Here is a 24,939-nt window from a genome sequence, read left to right as displayed (position 1 = left end):
TTTTTTATTGGATACGTTAGAGTAATACAAACAGTCAAACGGTAAATAAGAGAAAATACCAGTATACAGGTTCAATCCCAGGCTCCGTCCTTCCTGTGTGGAGTTTGCATGTCCTCCCCGTACCTGCGTGGGTTTTCTCTGGGGACTCCGGTTTCCTCCAGCATCCCAAAAACACGTGTGTTAGACTTTTTGACCACTTCAAAGTGTCCGTTGATATGAGTGTGTGTGTGAATAGTTGTTTGTCTCGTTGTGCCCTGTGATCGGCTGGCAACCAATTCAGAGTGTACTCCGCCTAGCTGGGATAGGCTCCATCACCTCCGCGACCCTCGTGAGGATAAGCGGCATGGGAAAAAAATAAATGAATATTGACACAAGAATTTTAAATTTTTATAGGACAAGTGACTATTTTTGGTCATTTTAAAACAAAACAAACAAAAACATCCTGTCAATATTAGCAATTTTGATTGTACTGTAATTTTTTTATTTTAACCCTAAATGCATGAATTCAGGTGTTACAATTGTTTTGTTTGTTTACAGGTGGAAAACACTGTTAGGCAAGGGAAGACAACTTGATGTGCCTCACAACAACACTTACGTTGATGGACATATATCGAGACTACGTGCATTCTGCCTTGATGATGGAAGGCTCAATTTATGCTCCACCTTCATTAATGTTTTTCTACTTCTATTTTCTATTTCTAATTTTATAAATTGTGATTTATTGACCTGTTTTGCACATGCACCAATTCTTTTAAATGAAACAAGAAATTGAATCATGTTGTCCAAAAGTTTTATTGCGATCAATATCTGCAATACAAAAAGAATTACATACTATTTGTGTTTATCTGTACATTTGCGATGAGCTCATAATACAGTTCCATAAATCTAACCTAACGAGATGAAAATTACCTTATCGTATTTCCTTAAAACAACAAAATCTTTGTCAGCCCTTCTGCGTTCAGCAACTCTAACGTTTGTAATTTCGCCTCATTTTGGTCACTCAAGTGGCCGGCGTATCATTCTACACCCCATGTTAACACAGGCTGCACCGATTGTTAGAATTTTGTCCACGAACGATCAACGAAGTGATAAGAACAAACATGCAATCTTTTAGGTGGATGCTTTAGCTTTAAAACACATCCTCAACTTATTGTTTGCTCGATTTAAGGCATATGGTGAGGTAGAGCCACACTGGCGCTTAGAAGCTGGACGCTGTTCAAAACATTCAACTTCCAAGCAAATATATATAGACGCTTCCAGGAGTTTACACAATCAAGCACAGCACAGAAGGTCCCCGAGTCTCATCTACGTTGTGCTGAATCAATTTTTGGAGATTCCATGGATTCCTCTGGTTTTATTTGGCAATTTAAAACTTTGCCTACTGTACTTCAACCGCAATTTATGGTGAAGTTTACTGAGCGAAAATTGGGCGGTGCCATTTGCTACGAAGTTTGGTTTCGAAAGAAAAACATGAATTGTGGTGTGTTGACAAAGTTAAAACTGCAAAATCAAGCCAGAGGAACCCACGGAATCTCCAAAAATGGATGCAGCACGACGTAGATGAGACGTAGGTGAGATGGTATGATTGTTCTTATCACTTTGTTGATCATTCATGGACAAAATTATAAAAACCTGTCAGCTTCTGTTGACGTGAGGTATAAATTGATACACCGGCCACTTGAGTGACCAAAACAAGGTAAAATTACAAATTATATTAAATTTGCCGAATGCAGAAGGGATGATAAGGATTTTGTTGTTACAGGGAAATACTACAAGGTATGTATATATAAACAAAAACATTATGTCATTCTTTTTTATTGCAGATATTGATTGCAATAAAACATTTGGACAACATGATTCCATTTTTTGTTTTATTTAAAATGATTGGTGCATGTGCAAAACAGGTCAATATATAACAATTTATAAAGTTATTAGAAAATATTAACGAAGGTTGAGCATACGAGGAATGTGTTATCAGAAGGCAGAGCTCCTGACATTTCGGAGGCCCTCGGCCGCATCCAGACAGGCTTTCTCCCGCTGTCCTCGGTAATTCCAGCTCCAATAGCGTATCTTAAAGTTGCTGCAGTTAAAAAGCTCGTAGTTCTGATCTCGGGAACAAGGTAATGGTCCGCCACGAGGTCAGCCACCGCCTCCAGCCCCAGCCTCTCGGCTGCCCCTTGGGTAGAACAACGTAGTCTCAATATATGTCCATCAACGTACAGTAAGTGTTGCTGTGAAGCACATCAACTTATCTTCCCTTGCTTAACATCGTTTTCCACCTGTAACAAATAAACAAAAAACTTGTAACACTTGCATTTAGCGTTGACATAATTGTGCCATTTACACATACTGATTAGTAAAAGGCTAGCAGCAGATACAGTAGTTGTAGTAAATAATATTAAAGATCATCATTATTACAATCATCATCGTAATAACAATGACAAAAGTCACAAGTCGTTTCATGTGCAAGATTTTAGCTTTAGTATTTTTTGAGCATCGGACACATGAAAATGCAGGATTAGGAAGAACATACCCACATAGCAGACCGACGTTGAAAAGATGTTGGATCAACATTCCGCTGTTGATCTTATCGTTGAATCAACATCACTTTTGCACCATCAGTTAATGCTGTTTCAATGTTAAAATACTTACAAAACCTAAACGTCATTTCAATTATTAGTAATATTGGAACAACGCTGAATCAATGTTATGTTTTCGACCAAAACGCCCGCTCATCCACAATTCAATGATTTTTCAATCATATTTCCCGGTCAATCATAAATCAACTGTTTGTCAACATTAGTTCATCAACTATAAAACAATGTTAACCCAACCATCGCCAGACATACCATAGAACAACGTTGTTTCAACATCACTTGACGTCGAAAATTTCGATGTCAAACATACTGATGATTTTGATGGAAAATCAACATTTATACGTCTGTCTGCTATCTGGGTACCTTCCATAACACAGCAGCAACATAGCTACAAAAACACCCAGTCTTCGTGGTAGCACCAGCTTGGTTCCACATCTGCCTTCATGAACATGTTGTCCTCCCCTGTTGTGATGATGGCAGATGGATGCGGTATTTCCAAATTGTCTTTTGGGATTTTGATGAGTAATGTTACTCCAGCTCAACTGTTGTTTTGGATGGAACAATTCTAAAACGGAAGTTGCTTGCAGACATAAGGGAGTAAAGCAGAAGTACCTCGGAAACTTGCCTATAATATAACTAGATTGATTAAATTAAAATAATGAAAACCAATACACACTGGTTACAGCTAGGGGTGTGACAAAATATTGAAATGGTGATATTTCGTGATACTTTATATCCCAAAAGGTTATCGATATGCTCCTGCCAAGAATCGAGATATCGTTTTAAAAAGGTGTCAATGTCTAAAAAAATGAAATAAAAAGGAACCAACAAGGTACTACCAAAATCTTCCACCATAATAGTGTCTCAGTTAACTCTAAGGCTGCATTGACGGTGCACGACACCCAATCCTTTTAGGGGCAGTTTAAATGGCGACTCTGTGACACAAAGACGCAATGACTGAGTAGTGGACTCGCCTCGCGTGCATATGGTGTCGGTGAAGACGGAAGGCAAAGACGAAAAATTCTGAATCCTGCCTCCAAAGTGGAATAATCCGATTGCGGGGGATTGAGGGGGGCTTTCTCAGCATGCATATCAAAGGCTCCCGCGACGCGAGACCGCGCCGATAACGTCAGCACTTGAACACGTCACATTGGGCGTGTGCAGCGGTGCTACTAAACATTAAAAACAGCAAATATGGAGGAATGTCGGCTTTAATTTACTGTTTCAATAATATTTTTAAATTAAACATGTGGAATGTTTCCATTTTTGTGCCTTTTTGAACAAAAGAAAAATGCCATTGCTTCGATTGGGCGGGCATATTTTTTTCCGGGCTGAGGGAGCTTGGTGGGGTCAAAGTCCATCATTCTCTATCGCCCTGTAAATCTGCACTGCCCCCTAGGACATGGCATGAATACTACATCGTTTTCATGCGGATTTGCGACATTGTTCGAATGGAGATGCAAATGCAAATGCAAATTTGAAATTTTTGTATTCTCGGAGAGTCACCATGTAAACGGCCCCTTAGACTGGGGGTTTTAAGGGCAGTCACAGGTCACTTGCGGTTCATTTTAGGGTATTTATAGGTCATTTCCTGTTGAGTTTGAGTCACTGCATATTCACTTGGCTGACTCCCAGGTCACTTCCTGTTCTGTAACTCAAAATTAACAGGACGTGACCCGTAAAATACCTCAAAATCAACAGGAAGTAACTGAAGATCAACAGGTAAATGACCATAAATGGCCCAAAATTACCTCATTGCCTACCACTGGCCGCCTCTGACGGCCATAGACGTTCAATCCGTTTGAAGTGGGAGGGATGGCAGGGAATGAACGAATGTTCATGTTCATTCGCTGCCACCCACCCATTTCAGATGGATTGGACATCTACTAGTGAGAAACTCATTCCAATTCACAGCAGAAGCTTGGTCAGAAAATCATTCTAGGATATTCTACAAATCTATTGATAATCTTTGTATCGCCATATCGTCAGATCATCGTTATCGTGAGCTTTGTATCGCAAATCGTATCGTATCGTGAGGTACCAAGAGATACCCACTCCTAGTTACAGCCCTAAGTAACGCTCAAGTTGTTGTTTTTTTATAGTATTTAACTCATTCCATGCCATTGATGGGATAGACCCATCATTTAAACCGGTAAGACTGCTCATGTTTAAATGCCATTGACGGCACTAGACGTCCAAATTCATTTTGACAGGAAGTTGCGAATGAACAAACGTTAATTTGCCCCTCCCAGTCAAAATGGATTGGATGTGTGTGTATATTGCATGCAAGGGTTGAAATACAAATAAGTCATGACTTTATACTGCATCTTTATTACAAGCTACACAGCGTCATGGTAGAATTTCTGGACAGTACATGTACAGTTCATGATGAATCGTCTACCACAGCATCTTTCCTGGTTTCTACAGAAAGTAACCAAGTGTTTGTAGGTGGTAATTTGCAGCCACTGTTGTGAGTGTGTCATTGACTACTAGCGGTTGCTTCGGTGCTCCATCAAGTGGTTGAGCAGCTTCCAGACACGGCGGCGCCTCCCCTTTAATCAAGAGGAAGCCTTGGTACACGCGCGAGTTGACAAATCGACATCGATCTGCGTGGAGCCAATGAAAACGCGCATGCACGCCGAACTGACAGCCAACTCGCGCGCCCCTGTGCCTCTTTGTCGTTAGACGAGTACGTGAAAAACCAACAGGAACGCCGCCTCTGCTCACTGGAAACCCGGGGTTGAGGACGAGGACTGACCGACCGACCGACCGACCAAGGCTTGCCACACGGCAGTCCAGCCGTAGAAATGGAAGGGGTCGCCAGCAATAGGAGCATGTCGTATAGCCGATGGAGCTATGACAGGTAAGATTATTTATCTTCTTTGAGATACGAGTTAAATGTGTTCCTTGGTCAAGCTCCTAGCTCGAACCAATCGCGTACATCTCAAATCCTCATCCCCTGTCAAATTATATATGTTGCTCCATTGTGTTCAAATGTCCATTGCTCTAAGTTTTGCAACACCCCACTTGGATACTATTAATTAGCCCACCTCTGATGTTTCTGATCATAAGCGGATTTTAAGGGGGGCCAGCCCCCCCCCCCCCGATGGCCGAAAAGTGTCATTGCATGTAACTGACTTTCCTATATACTAGTATATAAAAGTTGTAAAGCAATGAAACTGCAGCAAAAATGAATGAAATGAACAAAAAATATTAGGGCTGTCAAACGATAAAATTTTTTAATCGAGTTAATCACAGCTTAAAAATTAATTAATCGTAATTAATTGCAATTCAAACCATCTATAAAATATGCCATATTTTTATGTAAATTATTGTTGGAATGGAAAGATAAGACACAAAACAGATATATACGTTCAACATACTGTACATAAGTATTTGTTTATTATAACAATAAATCAACAAGATGGCATTAACATTAACATTCTGTTAAAGCGATCCATGGATAGAAAGACTAGATAGATAGACTAGATAGAAAGAAAGTTCTTAAAAGATAAATGTTAGTACAAGTTATAGAAATTTTATAATAAAACCCCTTATTGTTTTCGTTTTAATAAAATTTGTAAAATTTTCAATCAAAAAAATAAACTAGTAGCTCGCCATTGTTGATGTCAATAATTACACAATGCTCATTGTGCTGAAACCCATAAAATCAGTCGCACCCAAGCGCCAGCAGAGGGCGACAAAACACACACCCAAAAACACAGGTAACAAGTTGACATGACACTGTGTTGTCATTTTAATTTGTTTGAGCAGGGCATGTGCGTTAGTTGCGTCAAATATTTTAACGTGATTAATTAAAAAAATTAATTACTGCCTGTTAACGCGATAATTTTGACAGCCCTAAAAAATATATTTTTTATAATGGGTCAAGATTATTTATTTGCTTTGCATATTAAAAAAAAAAAAAAAAAAAAAAAGTCAAATGATTTTTTTTTCTTTGATTGAAAATATATATATTTTTTGTTTGAAGCAACTTTTGGGGGGATTAAATGATTTAGACATAAATGTCCTACCCATAATATGGCCCAAACACAAAAAGGATTGCTTCAACCAAAGAAAACTTTTTCGATGAAAAATTAAGTGTTCGAATTTGCATTCAAAAACCTTTACCATCATTGAATTTTTTTCTTTTTTTTTTTGATTGAAGTGATTTTTCTGTTTGAACATATATATTTTTACGCAACTTAATTTTTGATTGAATATTGACAAAAATGTCCCAGCCAAAATGTGGCCCAAACACAAATCAACATTACTTCAATCAAGAAAGTTGCTTCAATCAATCAAAAAAAAAAAAAAAAAAAAAATCAAAGAAAAATAGCTTTCGCATGTATTTTTTTTGAGTTTCAAATTTATTTTTGCATTCAAACACATTAAAAAAAAATTTTTTTTTAATTGAAGCAACTTTTGTATGGTTGAAAATATACATTTTGTTTGAAGCAACTTTTTTTTTTAATTTAATGATTGAATAATAAAGACAAAAATCTACCTCCATACGGCTCCGCCCAGGGGAAACAATTTTTGACTGGGGTAACTACATTGGCACGACACCGGCGGGCGTACCATATTCAATGGATGATTATCTTGGCGAAAAGTATTGCCTAAGCAGGCTGATTTAGAATTCCCCTCAAGAATGATGAGAAACAAAAAGCACTCATTGTCAACTTATTATTATAAATATTCTTAATTAGTTGATTTTATTGCTGACACTGCGTTTTGGGGTCATCAACATGTTGCACCCCCCCTCCCCCGCCCCATAAGTCAAACTCCGCCTATGTTTCTAATACTGTATCAGCATTAACGCAATCTCTGATGGCCACTGACTGCGCTAAACGTCCAATCCATTTTAACAAGGAAGGCCTAGCAGTGACAGCAAAATTGTAAGTGGCATTAAATAACTTGAAACAGCTTTTTGATTGAAACAAAATTTTCACAATATGCCAAACAGTGAGTTGTGAAATAAGTATACAGGCACCACGCAGCTCGTCCTTTTGCTCAAAAGTCAAAACAAGTATTCCACTGCTCATGTGTAAATTGATAAATGTAAATTATTTGTATCTCAAGGCACTTCTTTAACTGGCTTTCCATTAAAAGTTCAATGTAATAGGAGGCCTCACACCTTGACTAATTTTGTAATCATAAATCATCATTTGGTTTAAGTTTATTAAAAAAAACTAATGACTGCATTGTTATTATTTTTTTTAAATAAAAAAAATTTAAAAAATTAAAAAATGACTGCATTAATGACCCAAGGTGGCGGTCAGCAACCCACGGCTCTAGAGCCGCATGCGGCTCTTTAGCGCTGCCCTAGTGGCTCCCTGGAGCTTTTTCAAAAATGTTTGAAAATGGAAAAATATGGTGGAGGGAAATATATTTTTAGTTTTAATATGGTTTCTGTAGGAGGAAAAATATACGACACAAACATTAATTAATTAATTGATTAATTAATTTTCACGCCGTTTATCCCCACGAGGGTCACAGGGGTGCTGGAGCCAATCCCAGCTAACTCTGGGCACGCAAACATTCTTCCAATTCATAAATATTGAAATGAAGTTAAACTTGAGGCGTCATCGTTGAACAGAGTAGTCATGCGGTGTGTTATTCTCTATAGAACTCACTGCAGAGAAAAAAAATAAATAAAAAAATTACCGTATTTTCCGCACTATAAGGCGCATCGGACTATAAGGTGCACCTTCAGTTAATTGCCTATTTTAAAACTGTTTTCATGTATAGGGTGCACTGCATTATAAGGTGCAATAGTAGTAGTAGTAATAGTGGTAGTGGTTGGAGTTGCGTTATGCAGCCACAAGATAGAAGTGAGCTAAATGGAATGTCATGCCATGATTAATTACTATTGATCCAGATATAAGGCACATCGGAGTATAAGGCGCGCTGTCGGCTTTTGAGAAAATTGAAGGCTTTGAAGTGGGCCTTATAGTGTGGTAAATACAGTAATCATGAAGGCTGTATTTTTAGCCAATTTAGTCTTTTTGACAGTAGGCTAATATAGCTAATATAGATACTGTACATACAGCATGTGTTGCCTTCATTATAAGGCTTTTATTAGGCTCTCTTTTTTTTGCTGCTCAGGACATATTTGTTTTTTATGCTCCAATATGGCTCTTTCAACATTTTGGGTTGCCGACCCCTGCCCTAAGGGAACTATGCATGACACTAGTATCATCTGGTATGTACAAAGACAAATTGCTCATTGCTCACAGCACGCGGTGTTAAGGGTTCAGCCGAGTGAACATCCATCAGAGCTGTGAGTTTGTTAGGAAAAAACTATTAATAATCCGTTGAATGCCATTCATTGTATCATCCTCACCATTGTCCCTTTCATGACCATTATGATTATAGTTTCATCATGAATACAATAACTGAGCTGTCTGCTACTTCTTTCTCCTTGTTTTGAGTTGACGATTTGTCATAGAATGGTAGCAGTTGCCATTGCCTCTGACTGTATAATTGGTATTCTGAATCTGTTCTTGGACTTCCCAAGAGACTGCAGCTCTTGCAGCCGAAGATTTTCATCACACTGCAAACTGTAACCTGTACGCAAGCTCGGGTGGACAGTACAGGTGTGGGAAAAAAAATAATTGAAAAAAAGAAATGACAGTGGATTTCGTCACTGTCCCTAGCCTAGGCCCGTAAGATATTGGAAAAAACTATCATTGCCATTTTGGGGGGTTTGCAATATATTGCGATATTAAAACTAGATGAATTTTCACCAAATAATTTGAGTAGCTCTGTTTGAGATATGCCTGAAAGATATTCGAAAACATTAAACATTGCGATATATCTTGCCAAGGCTCCACACTTACTTTTTACATTGGTTGCACCTAACTTTTTTCCTAACCCTCATTTTTTATTGCATCACCTTTAAAGCCATACTTTTAATCACTCTGCATAGCATTCATATAATTCCTTCATTCATTCATCTTATGAGCCGCTGATCCTCATGCAGGTCGCGGGGGTGCTCGACCTTATTACAGCTAAATCCAGGCAGAAGGCGGGGTACACCCTGAACAGGTTGCTAGCCAGTCGCAGGGCACAGATAGACACACAACAATTCACGCACACACTCACACCTACGGACAATTTAGAGTAGTCAATCAGCATGCCATACACGTTTTTTGGAATGTGGCAGGAACCCGGAGAAAATCCACATAGGCATGGGAAGAACATGCAAACTCCACACAGGAAGGCTGGAGCCGGAATTGCACCCACGCTCCCAGAACTGTGAGGTGGACGTGCAAACCACTGTCCCACCATGCTGCCTTCATAATGTGAATTATTTTTAAACAAGAATAACGTAGAAAAATGCTTGTGTTTATTAAATGCTTCATTAAGTGATTCCACTCACGCTTTGATACTCACGCTGCCGAAAACAGCTTCTCACTTGCACAATGAATGAGTTGGCTCAGCACACTTCAGACTGGGCTGCAAGTTTCATGATGTTTAACACATTTGTGCTTTTGATCGTAGAGCAACCGAGGCTTCTCTGGCCAGATCAAAACTACAAACCTGTCAATCATCGTTAACGTTAATTACCAAATGCCAGCTGCGCTGGTTACCAAGAAAAACCGTTTGGTCGCACTGCTTAGCTGGAGGGAGGGCAAGCACATGTGGTGCTGTATGAGCATTAAGCAGAAAAACATGAATATATAATTTTTAATTGAAAACCCAATCTTTTTCACCCGATTCCGATCCTCTGAAAACTGGCGTGAACGGCCTGATTTCCGATCGTGTGATCAGATTTGGGAATTTGTATAATGCCGTTTAATCCGGGTTTGCTGTATATAAATGGGATCCAAGATCTGCACTCTTGCTGCTTTTATAAAGTAAAACAAAGGTTTACATGATTAAAACAAAAACAAAAAAACAATTGCACCTCCCGTGATGTGACTATTGCACATGCGCACATTGCAATGGTACGGTGGCCGAGAGGTGTCAGGCGAAATGCAAAGTCCAAACACTTTGTAAATAGAAAAAGCACGAACCCAATTGCAAACGCTTTGCAAAAGAAAAAAAGCACAAATGCAAAATGCCACAACACGATCCCCAATTTCTAAAGCGCGATGGCAAATTGGCAAAAGCACGAACCCCAATTGCCACAACACGGCAGCAAATGGCTTGCAGCACGAATGCAAATTGCTACAACACAATCCCTAATTCCTCAAGCGTGATTGCAAATTGGCAAAAGCACGAACGCCAATTGCCACAACACGACAGCAAATGGCTCGCAGCACGACCACAAAAGGCTCGCAAGACAATTGCAAAGACGACGACCCAGAAGCTAAAAAAAATAAAAAAATAATAATGATAATAATAAAAAAGACGTCACTTTGTATATTGCTATATGTGCTTTGTGACCATCTCTACGGGCCTCCGTAAAGTCCCCCCCCATCAGACGCAAATTTATATAAAAATGATGTTAATCGTTTGTGCTGCAACGGTTTTGTAGATACAGTGTTATGCTTTTATTGAGATATTAATTTCGAGTGGGGACATCACTCGTAGCTTTTTCTTAGCTTAGCTCCCGCAGCTAATTGAGCATACCAACTCTCTCGATAACAGAGGGGTGTCCTAACAACTAGCACAAACGAATGGCACGAATTCGGAACCATTTTGCAGTAAATGAGGGGCTTAGAGGGACGTCATCACTCGAAATTGATACCTCAAGCTCCCCAATTTAACGCAAAATGGACCCGAATTTTTTTGTGCTCTGTTCGTGCTAGTTGTTAGGACACCCCTCTGTTATTGAGAGAGTTGGTACGCTCCATTAGCGGGGGAGCTAAGCTAAGAAAAAGCTACGAGGGACGTCGCCACTCGAAATTAACATCTCAATGAAAGCATAATACTGTATCTACAAAACAGTTGCAGCACAAACGATTAACATCATTTTTATATAAATTTGCGTCTGATGGGGGAGGCAACTTTACGGAGGACCGTAGAGATGGTCACAAAGCACATATAGCAAAGTGTCGTCTTATTTATTATTTATTTATTTTTTTAACTTCTGGGTCATTGTCTTTGCAATTGTCTTGCGAGCCTTTTGCGGTCGTGCTGCGAGCCATTTGCCGTCGTGATGTGGCAATTGGCGTTCGTGCTTTTGTTAATTTACAATTGCACTTTAGGAATTGGGGACTGTGTTGTGGCAATTTGCATTCGTGCTGCGAGCCATTTGCTGTCATGTTGTGGCAATTGGGGTTCGTGCTTTTGCCAATCTGGGATCGCGCTTTAGGAATTGGGGATCGTGTTGTGGCAGTTTGCATTCATGCTTTTTTTCTTTTGCAAAGCGTCTGCAATTGGGGTTCATGCATTTTCTATTTGCAAAGTGTCTGGACTTTGCATTTCGCCTGAGACCTCTCGGCCACCGTACAATGGCGATGTTCAAACGATATATTGTGCAGGCCCACTCCCCCCCGTTACGGTATACTAAGACTTTGTCTAATACGGCAAGTTACCAAAAAGTTGAACCCCAAACTCAGTGATCTCTTGTCATATTAACTGTTCATGCACAATAGCAGGCCAAAGACATTCAATCAAACTTTATTTGTATAGCTCATTTAAAAAATCCACAAAGGAGTCTAAAGTGCTTTACATACCATAAAACAGCAAAAAAGATAAAAGAAACACATAAAAAATAAAATAAATAAAAGATGAGGTCATAAACAGTCATTGCACATTAAAAGCCCCCCCAAAAAATGTTTTAAGGCGTGATTTGAAATCCGTAAGTGAAGGGGCCTGTCTAATAGTAAGTGGTAATTGGTTCTACAGCCTGGGCGCTATCACCGCAAATACACGGTCACCCCTAAGCTTTAACCTTGATTTTGGGACCTCTAGAAGCAGGTGGTCAGCTGATCTGAGGGTTCTGGTTGGACTGTAAGGCTGAAGCAGTTCTGACAGATACAATGCCCTCCATAATTATTGGCACCCCTGAAAAAGATGTGTTTTTTAGCTTCTAATATTTATTTTTTATTCAAATAATATGGGACCTTAATGGAAAAAAAGAGAAAAATCCAACCTTCAATGCAAGTGCATTCATTCAGTGGTGAAAAAATCCCACATAAAGAAAAAATTATTTGACATCAAATAATGTGTGTCACAATTATTAGCACCCCTGGTGTTAATACTTTGTACAATCCTCTTTTGCCAACAAAACAAGGTCTGGGAACTGAGATGGCCATGGGAGGAGCTTGATTTTGTGTCTGGTGAACCATTTCTGTGTAGATTTGGCCATATGTTTAGGGTCATTGTCTTGCTGAAAGACCCAGTGACGACCCATCTTCAGCTTGTCCTGGTATTTCAAAGCATTCATGATGCCATGCACCCTAACAAGGTTCCCAGGGCCTAGTAGGGACATCCCTACTCTTCGACCTTTGACACCTTCTCTTATTATATCACCAAATCTGCAAATTCATGTTAAATAGGCTCATCCATTCTTGTTATTGAGAAATACCTTTTCTGACCTTTGACCTCATTACACCAAAATTCAATCACCTCTTCTGTTTCACATTGTACACATCTCCTCGAAGTTTGATAGTAATTCATTTGTTGTAGAGAACACAAACCGACATATTGAACCATATACTAGTATATAACATCCGCCTTCCGTATGTTTCCCCTACTGGTGGAGGTATTTAGAACTTTGCTCCTCAAATTAAGTAATTTATTAGCAAAACTGCTCTTCAAAGAATGTATTCAGAACTTTTTTTGTAATAAAGTGTTTGTAGTGGTTATTTAAAGGGAAAGACAAACACCTTTGTCGTGGCATCCCAGCTGAAAGAATCTTGTTAAAAAATATATATATATATACATATATATATATATATATATATATATATATATATATATATATATATATATATATATATATATATATATATATATATATATATATATATATATATATATATATAAAAACATCATTTAGTTTTTCTGATGTTTAATAGTGGAGAAATATGTAAATAAAACGCAACACTTCTAGGAAATAGCCCCTAGGCATGTGGGCAAACATTTGATCAAATCCAATACCATTCTAATCAATCAAATGCCAGTATGGCAGATTGCCAGCTCTCTCTTGTGATTTCATTACCGTAATTTCCCGAATATAAGGCGCACCCGTGTATAACGCGCACCCCAAATTTACTTGTAAAATCTAGGGAAAATTGTTGTACCCGTGTATAATGCTCACCCTAATTTTAAATAAATAGAAGAACACAAGAAAACAGAGCTCGTGTACAGATACAGAAATGTCATTTTACTGACTGGTGAAACACAGCACAAGCATAGCACATTGGTAGTTCAAAACATTACCGTAAACTGACAATATGTACGGTAATAATATGACCTGATAATTTCTTGAACTTACCAGAATCCAGGAGAAAACAAAACATATGTGACTTTTCTTTTAAAGGCTGCTGTATAACTTGCTTGTTTCATCATGATGAATAAATGTTTCTTCCATGGATTGATACGGTAAAACGAAAGTGAGAACGTAAAGTCGGAAATCCGAGAGAGCTCATCGCTGTCGACACGACAGTAACAATAGGAACTATTGTTATTTAGGTTTGAGTTTCCCGAGGGACAGATATAGTTGACCGACACAGGAAGTCTGTGTTGTTACGTTTGTTATGGTCCGAGTTGCGGAGATGCAATAAACGTCGACTCAAATGAGTTCAAGAAACTAAATTCTGTGCTTTATGAATAGTGAAAAAGCAGAATTTAACACAGAGGAAATCATTCGGCCGATCAGAGTGAAGTATTACCGAAACAATATGGTGACGTCACATACCGTAATGGTCGGCAACGGATCGCCGCATACGTTTCTTCAACACAACATGGCCGTGTCAATTAAATAAAAATCGTTTTTTATACAGTATATATATAATATATATATATACTTCTGTCTCCATCCATGTACCCGTTTATAATGCGCACCATGATTTTACAAGTAGATTTTGGGGAAAAAAAGTGCGCGTTATTTGGGAAATTACCGTAATACCAATTATATGCCTATGTGCTCGAATCTTATCAGTTTGTATATGTGTGGAGTGAACTGACATTACAAGACGGCTGCACCCGTGAGCAGTGTCATATTTTATTTTTGTTTAAACTAGGGATGTCCCGATCACATATTTTTGCACCCGAGTCCAAGTCACCTGATATTAAGAATCTGCCATTACCGATTCCTAATCCGATACCCAAAAAAATAAACTGTTGTTCAAAAAAAAAAAAATCTTTCAAACATGTTACTTTCCTACCGTGCCGCCCTCAAAATGTGAATTATTTTTAAACAAAAATAACGTAGAAAAATGCTTGTCTTTGAAAAATGCTTCATTGAGTGAGTCCACTCATGCTTTGATGCTCACGCTGCCAAAAACAGCTTCTCACTTGCACAATGAATGAGTTGGCAGAGCACACGTCAGATTGGGATGCAATTTTCATGATGATTAACACATTTGTGCCTTTGCTACCGAGTCTTCTCTGGCCAGATCAAAGCGACAAACCTGTCAATCATCGTTAACGTTAAGTACCAAACGCCAGCTGCTCAAATCCAATCACACTGCTGAGAACAGCCGCTTACTTACAGACACACACAATGAGTTGCCACTGCACACTACTGCTAGTGTTTAACAAGCTAAACGATGATTGACACATGGCGCGCCTTTCACGGTAGCGCTACCAAGCTTCTCTGGCAAAATCCAAGCTTCAACGTCTGTCAATCATCGTTAACTTTCCCAAGCAAATTCCAGGGCACTGCTGACCAAGGGGCGGTTTACATGGCGACTCTGCGACACAAAGACATGACTGAGTAGCGGAATTGCCTCGACGACGAAGATGAAAAATTCTGAATCTTGCCTCGAAAGTGGAAGAATTCGATTGCGGGGGATTGAGGGGGGCTTGCTTCGCATGCATATCAAAGGCTACTGCTGCGCCGGACCCGCACCGATAACGTCAGCACTCGTACACGTCACATTGGGCGTGCGCAGCGGTACTATTTAATATTACAAATTGCAAATGGCGGAACGTCGGCTTTAATTTACTGTTACAATAATATTTTAAAATTTAAATATGTTGTTTTTGTGCCTTTTGGAGCAAAAGCAAAATGCCATTGCTTCGAATGGGCGGGCATGTTTTCTTCCGGGCTGAGGAGCCCCGTGGGGTCAAAGTGCATCATTCGCTGTCGCCTTGTAAATCTGCACTGCCCCCTAGGGCTTGGCTTGAATACTACATTGTTTTCATGCGGAATTGCGACATTGTTCGAATGGAAACGAAACCATGTAAATGCACATTTGAAATTTTTCGTCTTCTCAGAGAGTCACCATGTAAACGTCCCCCAAGAAAAGCAGTAGGAGGGAGAGTGAGAGGCTGTATGAGCGTGAAGCAGAAAAACATAAATATATATTTTTAAAATTAAATTAAAACCCGATCGTTTTCGACCGATTCCGATCCTTTGAAAAATGGCACAATCGGCCCAATTCCCGATCACGTGATCGGATCGGGACATCCTTAGTTTAAACATTATTTTCTCCATTATCAGAACACTGTATGTCATATGAAATTTGCGTTGAAAGGGACCAAGATGTCATTTTCTAAGCCATTTAAGTGGGTCTTTTTCTGGCCCCTCTGCAAATATGCTGTTTCTCAATAATATGCAGCTGACTGGAACTAATTTGCATACTTGATTTACTTTGATTGGCCATTTGTGGAGAAGGGTTGGTTGGAAGCTCATGGGCGTTGGCTTTGGTGACTTACACATCACAACAAATCAATTCAAATCCGAATGTATTTATACCACAGAGGGGTATAAAAAATATTCCTTCAGTTCTCAGCGCTCCTGATAATGGTAGGCGTAAAAGATGAATGGAAGGGGCGGGCACTTGCATATTTGTGCAGTGTCACGTCACACTGTGCACAATTTCAAATCCTACCGTCTGCAGGAAGATTGAAATTCCGCAATTGGAATCAAATAAAAATCGACTTGGATAACGCACTTCAACCAAGGGTACACTCTTATGCATGGAAAACTTCAAAATATCGGAAACAGCCTCTTTAATTTATACTTAATATATGTAGTTGAATGATGTTTTCAATTCAAGTCAGAATTCTGAAACTGAAATTCACACAGTTTGTTGTTTTTGTTATTTCTTTAATTTGTCATGCAGAGCAGTAAAATAGTTTTCCTCTGATAGGGATATGATCAAGGGTGAAAAAAGTAATGGATGACAGTATTCTTTTCTTTCAAATCCAGGTACAATCCAGATGGTTTCTGTAAGCTGACTCAAGTACAATCACAAGGGTGCATTTTGTGAAATGTTGAAATTTACTAGCAGTCAGCGTTACCTTGAGCTCAGTCATGAAATGAAATATGCATTCAATATTGTAGTTGTAAGCATGTAAGCACTATTTAATCTGCAATCTTTGGTGAAGGTTTCAGTGTGAGTACCTCATAATATGGTGTATGCGCCTACAATGAGAATTTGTACTGATTTGATCTGCTTGCTGAATTGTGCATACAATATTTTATTACAATGGAAACCACTGTCATGTTAAGAAGAAACACAATGAGAAAAGGTTTGTAATGGTAAACTGAGTGTCAGGATTAAGTAAAGATGAGCCACAGCAAAGTCAAGTGGTGAGTAATGATACTGAGGGTGTGTATCTATGTGTGCAGGCTGCGATGGTCTCAGGCATTGTAACTCATGATGTATCTGCCAGTGCTTGGACATACAGTATGTGCAATCTCACAATGTTTTCGCACCCACTCTGCAAACACAGTAGCCCAGTGATGGAGGCACAAGGTGGGCTAATAAGATAATATCCACATTCTAGAAAGCTCTGCATTGTATTTCATGTTTTTATTCCAAACTTATTTCATATTAGGGGAAAAATCTGCAGCATGTTACAAGCTTGCCTTAAACAAAGCGTAGCGAAAACCTGCCTTTCATGCTTTGAGTGTCAAATGTCAAAGACTTGATTAGCTCAGCCCACAGATTTGTTGTAATTTTTTAACTGCATGAAGTCGTTGGGGAGAGGGAAGTCTGGGATGCTGTCGACCTTGGATAAGCGGGAGAAAATGGATGGATGGATGGATGATTTATTTGGTCATAGACGTCATAATTGTATTGATGGGTCAATTCGGCCAGCCACTGCGCAACGCCATCAAGCAGGAGGCCCATCCCACAATCCGCTTCAGTTATTCGCAGCCGTTCGCAGCAACACATGCAGCGATTCAACGCTGGATTTAGGATAAAAGTACGAAAGATGTGCCGTGTACAAACATGAAGGATTGTCTCAGGCGTGATTTGTTCGAGGATTCAAGGTTCTTATTACATTTTTCATACCATGAATGCATTTTGCAACGTCGTGAAAAAAATCAATGGGAGAAATTAGCCGCTACGGTATTGGCATCATAGTTCGCAATATTTACGTAAAATAAATGCTTACTGCCCGGTTCTTTGCTCTTTTAACAAAGAATCGAGAACGTAAAAAGCTCTTTGGTAAGGTGGTGCCACAGTGACTTAAAGACAAGCAGCACATTCGACTCATTTACGTAAAATAAATTATACCGCCCGTTAATTTTGCTTTTAACCAATAATCGAGACGATTTTACGTCCATATCTATAAAGAATTCAGGGATATAAGCATTTATTCACAAGAATTTGAAAGTAAAAAGCTCTTTGTTGTGGTAAGACGGCGACACAGTGACTTAAAGACGAGCAGTACATTCGACATAATTACGTTAAAATAAATTATACTGCCCGTTTTTTGTTGTTGCTTTTACCCAAGAATCGAGACTGTTTTACATCCATATCTTTAAAGAATTGAGGGATTTACACATTTATTCATAAGAATTTTCAACGTTTTTCTTTGTCTTTGTCTGTGTTTCCACTTGGTCAGCTTTGACGGAGATAGGCCCCCTATTAATCGGCCCCGCGTCCCGTCAATACCATTATGAAGTGTATGCTTTGGTGTTTACAATATCTGGTGTAATGACACTTTAGGGTGGCCATTTCAACAGCACAAAATAGGAGGACAATTTGTGGCATTTAGTGAGAAAAGGAAAGTACAACTCAAGGGTGCTCTCCACAACAATGCATTTTTCAACACGGTAACGATGTGTCATAATACAGTGATTCAAAGATACTTTGTTCATCACAAGACAATGTGTAAGCGATATATCATATTATGATTTGGGTCCATGTGTAACAGAATAGAAACATTTTGGGTGGGAGAAGGTATTTGTAAGATATTTGATCACAGTATTTTTATTTTGTCAATGCATCCCTCTTGCAAAGTGCAGTGCCACAAAACATAGCATCTATGGCTAGGTTTGAATAAAAATACATATAGAAATACAAATCCCAGTTGTTAATAGAACTTGTATATAAACAACAGAATACCATTAGGTAAAACAACACCATGTAACATGCATAATAAATGTTTAAAAACTAGGAATGTATCGAAAGCAAAATTCTTGGTCGAAACCGAATGTCGGAAACACTTGGCCGAAAACTGAAAGGCCAAATTATACACATGTATACAATTAATTTTTTATTTAGTTTTTTTTTTTAATTTAAAAAAAATAAAAATAAAAATTCATTATGGGGTGGTGTGGCTCAGTGGTAGAGTAAAAGTTCCCCAATCCAGAGGTTGTAGGTTGATTCTCCACCCTGATGAACTCGTCTAAGTATCCTTGAGCAAGATACTGAACCCCACATTGCTCTTGGTGCTGCGTCACCGTTAGGTAGATGAGGATAAAGTGTCAAAGCGCTTTGAGGGCCTTAAGGTGGAAAGGCGATATACAAGTTTAACTCCATTTACCATTATTTTCCGATTAATGCCCTTTGCCTTGGCACTATCCTGAAGGAACTTTTTTATATATTACTTTCACGACTACAATCTGTCCTACTTCTTAAAATAAGACTCGCGGCAATGAAGCCAAATGAAGTCGCTCCCAGCCGGATAAAATGGCGACAGGCAGAAGGGATGTGGAAGTCGGGGAAAAAATGTGACAAAAAGAGGAAGTGGTCATGCCATAAAAGTGTTGTACTAAACCCCAGTAAATGCACATGTATGCATTTAAATACCGTATTTTTCAGACTATAAGTCACATTTTTTTCATAGTTTGGCTGGGGGTGCGACTTATACTCTGGACCGACTTATGTGTGAAATTATTAACACATTATTGTATCATTTCACATGTTATTTTGGTGTTTTGGAGTGACACTGATGGTTTGGTAAACTTTTTAGCATGTTATTTATGCTATAGTTATCTGAATAACTCTTAATAGCTATGTTACGTTAACGTACCGGCCACGTTCGCATTTCGTTGTTCATGCATCATGTAACATCTGTTCTGTTCTATGTGTTGGATGTTATCAAGTAAATTCCCCCCCAAAATGCGACTTATACTCCGGTACGACTTATATATGTTTTTTTCCTCTTCGTTGGGCATTTTATGGCTGGTGCGACTTATAATCAGATGCGACATATAGGCCGAAAAATACGGCACTACTTTATTTGTATACTGTTGGCCTGATTAAACCAAACTATTCATGCATGGGCTCAAATGCACTGTACTCGATGTGACGCGGGATATCAAAGGAAAGCAACTTCAGAACGAGCCTGTAACAGCGATAAAGCAAATTTATTTTCTTTTCCTTTATTTAAAAATTTTTAAATTTATTTGATACCTCAAAATACTTCCAAAACGCAGACATGTTGGCTTTGAGCCAATAGTGCCAGCGAGACAGCATCAGCCAGCGTGTTGCTTCTCTTCACACCATTCGATGGTAAACTTTGGGTCTTCAAAACCGAAAACCGATAATGCATCTTAGCTATTTTTGGCCGATAGTTCTATTTAAATCAAATCACGACACGGATGTGGCACAAAAGATTTTTTAGATATTGCACAGAAAATCATTCTCTGGTGTTAACAATATTTACAAAAGACAAAAGTGTCAAGCAGTAACAACTGCTGTGTGAGTCTAATGTTGTAAGTAGCTACCCGGTAGCATGCGAACACAAACGAAAACAATTGAATTAAATTCCCCAATTTCCTCTCGTTAACAGTAACGTTGACAAAGAAAAATGACTCGTCATTGGCAGTGGCACCTACCAATCCAGAGCATTTCAGATATGAAGGTAAAACAGCATTTTCCTAAGTGTTTGAAATTACGTATTTAATGCTGCTCTCAACGCAACAAGGACTTACATACATCATGAAGTGTATTAGGGAGAACAAATTACTATCCTGATTGAGGCTGCACCGGACGCTGAACGAGGCATTTTAATTCTGGAGAAGCCCGCATTAAACCGAATGTATGGCCACCCAAAATCTTAGCAACAGGGTTGCAGATAACAGGATTGCAAATCCATATCATACTAATGTTGACTTTCTCTCTAAAGTAAAAGCTAGCTGTTTAGCTAACTGTTATGGCTGACCGAAAGGAAAAGCTTACTTATGTAAATAAGTATAGATATAATTTTTGAAAAATTTTCTTCTGATAACATGGATAATAGGGTAGCATGAAGTAAAGTGAGACATTCAATCAAGGCTAACTTTGTTTTAAAAATATAAAAGATGATTATTTAAAATATGATGGGTGAGATGTAAAATGTCCAATTCTGGATAGCCCCACACATCTATATTAACTAGTCGTGCAAATTTCTTCCTTAGAGAGCAATAAATAGTGAGTCAGCTGCGTGAAGGCGATTGCTCTGTCGGCGTGAGCCCGAGGGTGATAGATGCTGCGAAAGTAAAGTGCTCTCTGGTATCTTGACAACCAGCCAGTATCCTTCGGCAAGAAAAACATCCTTTTCATCAAGAAAAGTGTTCTCTGGTCTCCTTTTAATAACAAAGCTTTGTTCAGTTCTGATAACACTATGACTAATGTCTAAAGGAGACATTTACAAGACATTTAAACTGTCAGTATTTGCCACTTGTATGTAAATCAAATGGTACTTAAGATAGATCCTTTGTAATTGTGCTCTTTTTAAAACAACCTCTGTTTTACACTCACAAAATAGCTCAGTCCGAACCACATTTTTTAATGTTAACTACAGTACAGTGCAGTATATGGGTAGCATACATGTTTGAACCCTTGCACTTTGATGGGTTTTCAGGTATGGTTGTTGGGTCTGCTTTTCATCAAAGCAGACTTCTGTTAAATGACCTTTTCAGCAGCACATGTACCTTTAGAACCGTTGTGTGGAGTAATGTGATAAACCGGCACTACCATTGACTTGGATCATTTTTGCAAAAGTAAAACTTAATTCTCACTATTAATCATTTGACTATTGATATCAAATCCATTTTAAATGGGAGTGCTTGCAGTCAATGATCTAACTCATAACCTGTAAATACCTTAACTCACTCATATGAATGAGTTAACACACCTATTCTATTCTATTCTATTCTATTCTATTCTATTCTATTCTATTCTATTCTATTTGAGTTAACTCCTGGGCTGTTGATCAATGCCAGCCCCTCCAGTTAAAAAAGGATATGACGTCAATCGATGTCAATGGTAGCAAATGTAAAATTAACAATTATTTAAAAAAAATATGTAAACAGTATTAAGAACAATATTCTCCAATATCACTCTCTCAATATTATCCAATAACTTTGTTCACTACTGTCAACTACAACCACAATAATAGATAAACAATGGTAGACTGATACCGTTCTGACATTGCAGAATGATTTTAACTTCATTAGAGCTGAAACGAATACTCGAGTAACTCGAGTTTAAAAACTGATCTGAGTAATTTTATTCACCTCGAGGAATCGTTTAATTTTGCCAGCTCTAAGCATCACGTTTTGCCCGGACTACTTTTAACGCGGGACAACGCGCTGACTTCACGTGCGTAGAGGAAGAAGCAATAAAAAAAAAAAAAAAAAAAAAAAAAAAAAAAAAAACGTACTGCAGCCGACAGCCACTACAAACTACGCCGACATTGCTAAAAATTACGCCCGTATGATGCTAGTGTGGTAGCAGGTAGTGTCCGATGCGTCTCATAGATATCGCATGCATTTAGAACTAAATGCGAAATCACAGACTCGGCCGCGTCTGGGAGGCGTTAGTAAACAGCCGCCATCTTTAAACAGTAGACTTCTCAGCATTAATAAATATAACGTTACTGTCACTCTCTCACGTAACGTTAGCCCTTCGGAGGGCTAGGTTTCTATTGATTATGACCACTGTCGATGCGTGGCTAACGTGTCTTACATACAGGCTTTAGTTAATCTTTAAAAACACAGCGCTGTAGAGTGATGAGGGTGTAGAATTAAAACATAATAAAGCTAACTGTCAGTTTTAGCTCAGTAGTCATTGCTGAATAAAACACCAAGTAGCACTGGTCCCGAATGTGCTCCCATACAGCAAGTACTATACATTTATTTTGAACACTGCAAAAACTCAAAATCCCATCAGTACTTACAGTTTAGACCAGGGGTCCCCAAACTTTTTCTTGTGAGGGCCAAATAACGTTTCCCTTCTCTGATGAGGGGCCGGGGTCAGTTTGAAACAGAAAAAGTTTGACGATTGCAGGAGTGCCTAAATGTAAAAATTTATTGTTTTTCAGAAAGCCACAATCAAATAACCCTTTAGGGCTTCTTCACGGAACAAAAGTGAATAAAATGAAAATAATATAATATAATATAATATAATATAATATAATATAATATAATAATAACACTATCAATTTAATAGATAATAACCGAATAACCCTCTCTGGGTTCTTCACAGAAAAAGCCAAGAAATGAATAACACAAGTAAAAAAAAAAAAAAAAAAAATTGTACAGGGGGCAGGACCAAATGTGGAGGCGGGCCGTATGTGGCCCGCGGGCCGTAGTTTGGGGACCCCTGGTTTAGAACTAACTTCAAACTTAACTAGAACTTAAAAATGACTTGACACAAATGGAAATTCAATTGAAACACGTGGGAAAAACACATAGCTTTCAAATGATGTTTGTTATCAGGCGTAATTACATTTTTAGGTAAGAAATGTTTTTTTTTTTTTTTTTTTTATAAGATCTAGAAGTTTTTTGAGTGAAAGCAGTGAATTTTTTTTCTAGTCACATCTGAGATGCAATTGTTAGCTGTTTTCAACAATGTTCATCGGAAATAAAGACATTGATTGACTGAAAATGGTTCAATATTGGGTTAAATTTCTTTTTTTCTCATGTATATTTATAATTGCTCTTGACCTAAAAAAAAAAAAAAAAATGTTTTATCCGATTACTCGATTAATCGATACAATTTTCAGTCGATTACTCGATTACTAAAATATTCGATAGCTGCAGCCCTAAACTTTATTTCAATAGAGCATGGCATTTTTTCCCCTCCATTAGTCTTCAGGTCTGGCATAGCTTTGTCATTCAAAGGAAGTCTTTCACATTGCAGCCATGACAACAGAGCAATGTTTTGATGAAGTAGTAAATGTGAGGGAAAAAACATTCCCTCACTCCATTCATCCACATCCATTCTGACTGAGCAAAAAAAAAGTCTTGTTTCTCCAAGAGACATTTTAAAATGTGAACTTTGCAAATGGAAGTTTGCATAAGTGTCTAGGTTCAATTTAACTTTAAGGGCACCATCCTAGTGACAAGCAGTGTTGTTAATCTTACTTTCAAAAAGTAATTAGTTACAGTCACAAATTACTTTTCCCAAAAAGTAATTTAGTTAATTACTCAGTTATCTCAATATAATAAAAATTAGTTACTCGGCAAAGTAACTAACGTTACTTTTCATATTCTACACGTAATCACGTCATCCATTCTATTGCGTCTTTCACATCATATATATTTGTATTAACTGATTGAATTAACCAGTTTTTTTTTTGTTTTTTTTTAACAGGTCAAACTTTTTACATTAAAAAAAAAAAAAAAAACCCCTACATAAGAGTGTAAGGGTATTCAAACTTTAACTTTCAAATGCTGTGAAAAAAAAGCCTTTTTGTTTTTCCTGTTGTACTGAACCCGCACCGAACCGTGACCCCCGTACCGAGGTACATACTGAATGTGACTTGTGTATACCGTCACATCCCTAATACATATACTGCAGATATATTTTTCAATATTTAGGTGAGGCTCTGAATCTCTTCCCTCTCCTATCTTTGCTCTCGTTGTTTTGATTAAAAAAAAAAAAAAAACCACACAATGTTTATGGATACGTCATTCAAGAAAGTTTTAGGGCAAGTGACTATTTTTGGTAATAATAATAAAAAAAAAAATATATATATTGTAGCATCTACAAGGACAACACACACGGTGATGATAATGCAAACATGAAAACAGTCCATTATTTTC

At 38.2% G+C, this 24,939-nt stretch overlaps 1 protein-coding gene across 3 annotated transcripts in view; it reads left to right on the top strand.

The window, feature by feature from the left end:
• The first annotated feature begins 5,116 nt into the window (after nt 1-5,116).
• Nucleotides 5,117-24,939, top strand: part of tub (TUB bipartite transcription factor) — a 79,902-nt gene continuing 60,079 nt past the window's right edge. Inside the window, exon 1 of one of the 3 annotated variants that reach the window (XM_057841713.1) lies at nt 5,117-5,460. In XM_057841713.1, coding sequence (XP_057697696.1) covers nt 5,405-5,460 — 56 coding nt within the window. In that variant the 5' untranslated portion in view covers nt 5,117-5,404. The remainder of the gene's footprint in view (nt 5,461-24,939) is intronic. The other 2 variants (XM_057841720.1, XM_057841728.1) reach the window with 2 other exon arrangements.

Source organism: Corythoichthys intestinalis, chromosome 1 (genome assembly GCF_030265065.1).
Source record: "Corythoichthys intestinalis isolate RoL2023-P3 chromosome 1, ASM3026506v1, whole genome shotgun sequence".
In the NCBI taxonomy this organism is placed as follows: Eukaryota; Metazoa; Chordata; class Actinopteri; order Syngnathiformes; family Syngnathidae; genus Corythoichthys; species Corythoichthys intestinalis.
This window is presented reverse-complemented; position numbering and strand designations above follow the sequence as displayed.